Source organism: Vigna angularis, chromosome 4 (assembly GCF_016808095.1).
Source record: "Vigna angularis cultivar LongXiaoDou No.4 chromosome 4, ASM1680809v1, whole genome shotgun sequence".
NCBI lineage: Eukaryota > Viridiplantae > Streptophyta > Magnoliopsida > Fabales > Fabaceae > Vigna > Vigna angularis.
The window spans coordinates 37464606-37471532 of record NC_068973.1 but is presented as its reverse complement, the minus strand read 5'-3'; the positions used below and the strand labels follow the sequence as shown (position 1 = coordinate 37471532).

Sequence of the window (6927 nt, the reverse complement as noted above, 5' to 3'; positions counted from 1 at the left end):
CAAACTAAAGCAACCACCCCATCGTCTAATGGATAACATCACTTGACATTATGGTTATCTAAATAAAATTGAGGTTTTATCTAAATATTTTAAAAATACCCAAAAAAAAATTACATCTAAAATTATGCTAAAAGTTATGATTAGACTAAAATTTATTGAATTAAATTTATATTTTACATTTTTTTTAATAAAAGAAAAAGTGTGTTAAAAGCGGAGTAAAAATTCAAAGTAAGTGAGTTGATTCGGTAAACCCACTGACGCGTGGTTCAACGCGCCGCACCAGCACCACCGTGCCACTTGGGAAAAGGCGGGGAACAGCTATGGCTTCTTCTGGATTTAAAAACCAGAGTGTCCCCATACACACCCATTTTCTCTCTTTTCGGTTTAATCCATTTTTTGGAGAGAGAGAGAGAGAGAAAAAGAACAACAGCATCATGAGATAAGCCATACGATATGCTTGTTTAATTAACACCCGAGGCTTTGCTTTTGCCGAGGAAAGAAAACTGTGGACTTTCGAAGGTAACACCATAACATTGTTTGTCACAAAAGCACAGGAAAGAAACACAGCAGCAGTTAAGAAAGCCAAACATTTCTCCATCATTTAGGACCCCCTAATGTACGTACCTACCTGGGTTTGTGTTTTTTTTATCTGTTATTTTTTATTAAAGTTTGTTGCTTTGTACTTCACATATTTATAAACACACGCTTTCATCTCTATTTACTGACTGCTTCTTTCTCCTCTCTTGGGACATGCTGCGTTTCTTGTGATACATTTGAATACATAGTGGAAGAGATTCTTCTCAGAGACTGATTTGCAGGGAAAAAGCCTTTTGAACGTTGCAATTCTCCATTTGGTTGTTGAGGTGGGATGCAAAGGATGCTAATGATCTTTTAAGCTCGGAGTTTGTTGTTTTTTTATCCCTTTCATTTCAATTTACTTCATCTTTCCTGACACCTAGTTCTGTTATTCTACGTGTATCATAATTCAAAAGATAAAACGAATCAAACTTCTTTTACACGCTATAATCAACTTTGCATTTCAGTTTTTTTGAAGAAGTAAAATGACATAGGTTTTATAAAGCTAAATGCAGAAGTTGATTTCAGTTTATGGAGGAAATTCAATTTGTTTATCTTCTTATTTTGCCTATTATAAGAGATTACTGAGAAATTTTTTCAAAACAGTTTTAGTTCCAAACTTGAGCAGGGTCCACTGCTTTGGCTTCCATCGGAGAGTGCTGTTCGCTGACTCTTATAATGCAAAGGGCCAAAGAGTTAAACTTGGATTAGCACTATTTTCATGGTCAGCGAGATGGAGAATGATTGCATAGAGGACATGGACATTGAGGCCCTTCATTCAATGTGGCCTGAAGATATTGGAACTGATGTTGGAAAGCAGTTTAATATAGAAAAGCCTGGAAGGGACCAAGACATGTTAGAGGAGGTTACTATCATAGAGGAGCCAACTATAGTTGATTTCAAGCGACTCATGGAGCTTACAAATTTTACAGAAAAGGGGTCTTCTCAGTTGGCATACCTAATGAAACACTGGGAGTACAAACAGGCCAATGTTGTGCGTCTTCTCAGAGAAGAACTCGACAACCTTAGCAAGCAAAGGCAGGATGTTGAACTCAGGAAATTGGAGATATTGGAAGAACATCGATTTGTGGAAGAAAGATATGGGGGTGATAAACGCCCGGTTTCTATTTTGGATGACGTTTATGATGGTATATGGCATGATGTACCTTGCAGGAAAAGTGATGCTGTGCTTCAAAACAAGAAGAACGAGATTGATGCTGAGTATGACACTGTCATGTACTGGAAACAGCGAGCCTTGCAATTAGAGAAGCAGCTGGAAGCAAGTATCCAAAGGGAACGGATACTTGAAGAGAAGTTGCTAGAAAGTATAGCAAACATTGAAAGGCAGTCCTCACCGGTGGAAGAACTGTCCCAGATCCTGAAAAGGGCAGACAATTTCTTGCATTTTATACTCCAAAATGCACCTGTTGTTATTGGCCACCAGGTAAATCAGCGTGTTGAGTTTTTTACTCTTCATTTGGATAACTTATAGAATAATCATAGGATATCATGACTTGAAATTGATTTTGAGATTTTGAGTACTCTTTTAAGTACTAACAAGCCAGTAGGCTCTGCTTGATGAGGGCTCTTTTAATCTGCTTGATATTTTTGTTCCAGGACAAAGATTTGCGCTATTGCTTTATATACAACCATTTTCCAAGTTTACAAGAAGAGGTAATGATTCCTGTTGGAACTCTTATTGCTAGGTGGCATGTTCAATGTTGCCTAAGTTTGCTTTGTTCTAGTTGTTTTCTTTGAAAAGCTGCTGAAAACTGAGAAGGGGCATATTTTGCTCTCTTTTTGTACTTTGCAAAGGACTTTTAAGTATGCTTAAATATCTTAGCTCTTTACATCACTCATCTTTTTCAGGACATCATAGGAAAAACGGATGTTGAAATATTCACGGGAGCTGGTGTTAAGGAATCTCAAGAGTTTAAGAGAGAAGTTTTGGAAAAAGGATTACCTGCAAAAAGGGAAATCACTTTTGAGACAGAACTGTTTGGGTCAAAGACATTTTTGATATATGTAGAACCCGTGTTTAGCAAAGCAGGGGAGACAATTGGAATAAATTACATGGGAATGGATATAACAGATCAGGTAAATATTGTCTTCTTTTTATCAAGTTTTACTTGCATTTTTTCTTTTTAACCAAGCCAAATGGTGTGTGATCCATATAGCGAAACCTCAATCAGTGGGATAAAAGTTTGTTGTTATTGTCGTACTTATATTCTTGTTCTTGTAAATAGAATATTATGTTTCTTAAAATAATGCAGGTGAGAAAAAGGGAAAGGATGGCAAAGATTCGGGAAGAGATTGCTGTTCAGAAAGCCAAGGAAACAGAACTGAATAAAACTATTCACATTACAGGTTCAATCACTCAGTCAAATCTCATTTATCAAATTTACTTCAATTTGTTCTTGCAGCAAGAAAGTTTATTATGTTCCCCTCCTCATTTTAATAGAGGAAACAATGCGAGCAAAACAAATGCTGGCAACAATGTCTCACGAGATAAGATCTCCTTTGTCTGGGGTTGTTAGCATGGCTGAAGTTCTTTCTAACACAAAACTTGATTGGGAGCAAAGACAACTCTTGGATGTCATGCTATCGTCTGGAGATTTGGTTCTTCAACTTATAAATGACATCCTTGATCTTTCCAAGGTCGAGTCAGGTTGTAAATCTATCCTTGTTCCATTTCTTACTGAAAGAAATCTGAGTTATGTAAAATATATTTTAATCATTCAGATAGCAACTTGGAAGTTGCTTATGGTTAAGACAAAGTAGTGCTTTAGATTTTCTACTTTAGGCACTGATATTTTAAAATGTGATCATTCTCCAAAATCCCTGCTCTATGTAGGAGTCATGAAATTGGAAGCTACTAAATTCCGGCCAAGAGAGGTAGTCAAACATGTACTCCAGACTGCTGCAGTTTCGTTGCAAAAAGTACTAACCTTGGAAGGACATGTAACTGATGATGTACCTATTGAGGTGAGGAGTTAGTTATAGTTACAATACAACGTTAGCTCTCACATTTTGCATTGTTATTGTCCTTAAATGCTTGATTGACTGGTTCAATATAAATATTGTCGCATATTTAGCATGATTTCGGCTTATTAGTGCTAACTGTTTGCAGTTCATATGGTTCACTAATAATTTCAGGTCGTTGGTGATGTTTTAAGGATGCGGCAAATTCTCACAAATTTAATTAGGTACTGAGCTTCATGTCATTGGTGGTCTTGTTTCAATTAGTTTGTCACGAACATGATCCAAATTTTCATTTCCATTTGTTGTTTTGAAGGAGTGGTCTGTTGCTCTATATTTACTGTAGCTAATATTTTGCAGCAATGCCGTGAAGTTCACCCATGAAGGCAAAATTGGAATAAACCTTTACGTCGTGCCAGAACCTTCTTTTGCAAAGGCAGAATGTATAGAAAAGATGACTTCAGAGCATTCAGCTATTTCAGCGCCTCAAAGTGGCAGCGACAGAAAACCTCTTGGTGATGATTGTCCCAGCCAAAACCATGCATTCAATGACGAATGTAGATCACCGGTTAAAAGTGAATGCTCAATGAATGGAGACACTGAGGAGCAACCTTTTTCAGCTGGAACAACAGTGTGGATACGTTGTGATGTATATGACACGGGCATTGGAATACCAGGTACGCAGTGAGCATTACCTTTTTATTCATCACAAGTCACAACCCTGATTTCTTTTCTTCTTTTCTTCTGTTTGTTTTAGAGTTTTACTTTGTATTCACCAGTTTGAATTTTCTTACAGAAAAAAAGTACTCATCAGATGAATATTTTTTCCATGTTGTAATGCGACAGAAGATGCTATACCAACCTTGTTTAAAAGGTACATGCAAGTCAGTGCAGACCATTCTCGAAAGTACGGTGGCACAGGGCTAGGACTAGCAATATGCAAACAGCTGGTAAATTGAAAATGATGTTTCGTTCTCCTAACAAAAAAGGTGATATATTTCATTTGTTTTCTTTCTTTACTCAACCGGTAATGTTTCTTTGCACCTGTAATAGGTTGAGTTGATGGGGGGTCGTCTAACCGTGTCTAGCAAAGAACATTATGGTTCTACCTTCACTTTCATACTCCCATACAAGGTTTCAATTGCTTGTGATAATTCTGATGACCAGGATGAGCTGTCTGATGTAGAGAATAATGATGCTGCATCTGATGATACAATAGAAAGTTTCTTCCAATTCCAGCCACGCACTTTGGGCTCTCTTTTCTCATCTAATGGATGTAGCAAGACACAGATGTTATTACCAAACAAAATTGGCTACAGAAGCTCCCATAAACTTGGTGGATTTTCTGACAGTTTATATCCAATCCTCTCCAATGATATCATGTCAAAAGAGACATGCTCAGTTGATGATTCATCTTCAGTTGTTGATGGTCCAGAGATGTCTGAATCGGCCAGTTCATCTGATCACAGCTCAGAATCAAAGAACAGAAGTTTAGTTAGCAGAGATAAACTCCAGCAAGATAAGGCTCATACCTGGTCCTTGAATGGTTATGCAGATTCCTCTGAAGCAACTGTGGCAAGTGGAGAAATGGCTGCAGCAACAAAGTCATGTGAATCCCAACAAACATGTCAGGGTCAGGGGAAGACTAACACAACTATCCAATCAAGCAACGGTACACTAGGAGTAACCAAATCCTCATCATGGCCTAAGATCCTTCTTGTTGAAGATACCAAGATTAATATCGTGGTGACACAGACCATGATGAAGCAATTAGGCCATAGCATAGATGTTGTGAATAATGGAGTGGAAGCTGTACGTGCAGTTCAGCGCTGCACGTATAACCTGATTCTGATGGTAATTTCTGGGATCTGTAATGGAATCTTGTGACAGTTTCACCATAAAAATTTTTTGTCTGTTCATTTACTTGATATGAGTTTCTACTAATCGTTTGGCACTTGCATTTCATAGGATGTCTGCATGCCAGTTATGAATGGTCTTGAAGCAACAAAACTGATTCGATCTTTTGAGGAAACAGGCAATTGGGATGCTGCAAGAAATGCAGGAATCGAGCAAAGTCTTCGAGACTCAGATTATGAATGTTCTGAACCTTGTAGAAAGCGGATTCCCATTGTTGCTGTGAGTAATGAGTCTGTTTGTGATGCTAAAGAATCTTAAGGGTGATTTTAATTTCCTGTGTAGTAATTTTTGAGAAGTAAATGATGATTGTGTTAATATTGATGATAATGATGCAGATGACAGCAAATGCTTTGTCAGAGAGTGCTGAAGAGTGTTATGCAAATGGAATGGATTCGTTTGTGTCAAAACCTGTAACTCTCCAGAAACTGAAAGAGTGTATTGAACAGTACCTGAGGTGATATCCTTGTAAATTTCAGCTAATGTATAAAAGAATATATATAAAAACATAGGAAAGTTTTGTAATCAATGCATCGTGTTCTCAAGGAAGTGCATGAACAATAATGAGCATTAACTAGGGGTCTAGGATTAGTAGTAGTAATAGTGTGAACTCATAACTATTTCCAGAAAGGGTATTGTTTACACTACAAACGAACTCCACAAATAAAATTATTGTATAGTATGGATTGATTGATTAAGACAGTCAAGGATACCAAACCAACTTAGACATCGATCAATCATTCCGGTTGTCAGAATCATGCAAGAACTAAAATAAGGGAAAGAAACTAATGCTTTGTTCTTTTGGGTGTATTTGGGGGAGATGATTTGGAAGAGATGAGTTGAATGGATTTGAGTGGATTTGAGGGTAATTTTTTAGTTGTTTTTTTGAGTGGATTTGTAGGTAATTGAGAGTGGATTTGGAAGTAAAGTTTGTGAGAATTAGTGTAGAATTTGATTGATATGATAGATTTTAAAAATTAATTTACCAAAATGCCCCTAGTTATTAAAGTAATATAAAATGTTATTTATTAATGTTATATTTAATTGTAAAAATGTTTATAAAGAGAAAAAAATTATAAATAATTTATAAAATTAATTTTTAAAAATTATAATGCAGTAAAATGAATTTATTTTTAAATGTAATATTTGTTTGTAATATAATTTACTACCAAGTACTATCAATTTATTTGTTACTAGAATAATTATTAAGTCTACCTATGATTAGTAGAGCAGGGCCTAAAGTAGGTAGTTGTGTGTTGGGTTATCTATAATGATTGTTCCTAGCAGTCTAGGACAATCTCTTCATCTTCCATCTATCTATTGTATCAAATTTTTATCTATATAAATAATAGAACTGAGAAGGGTCTTTTCAAGCCCTTTAGAACTATTTTTCTCTGTTTTAGATCTCAAGTTGGTATCAGAGCAGGTTCATCCTGCTCTGGTTTCTGTCCTGGGTTG

At 36.4% G+C, this 6927-nt stretch overlaps 1 protein-coding gene across 1 annotated transcript; it reads left to right on the top strand.

Moving 5' to 3' along the window:
- The first annotated feature begins 252 nt into the window (after nucleotides 1–252).
- LOC108330775 (histidine kinase 5) lies at nucleotides 253–6258 on the top strand. The gene is made up of 14 exons (XM_017565320.2): nucleotides 253–616; nucleotides 786–863; nucleotides 1205–2020; nucleotides 2194–2250; nucleotides 2446–2673; nucleotides 2850–2943; nucleotides 3038–3244; nucleotides 3431–3561; nucleotides 3733–3782; nucleotides 3916–4232; nucleotides 4402–4505; nucleotides 4609–5409; nucleotides 5524–5691; nucleotides 5808–6258. Exons 3-14 carry the CDS (start codon nucleotides 1298–1300, stop codon nucleotides 5928–5930), a joined length of 3003 nt encoding a protein of 1000 aa, XP_017420809.2. The 5' UTR covers nucleotides 253–616; nucleotides 786–863; nucleotides 1205–1297; the 3' UTR covers nucleotides 5931–6258.
- The last annotated feature ends 669 nt before the right edge of the window (nucleotides 6259–6927 follow it).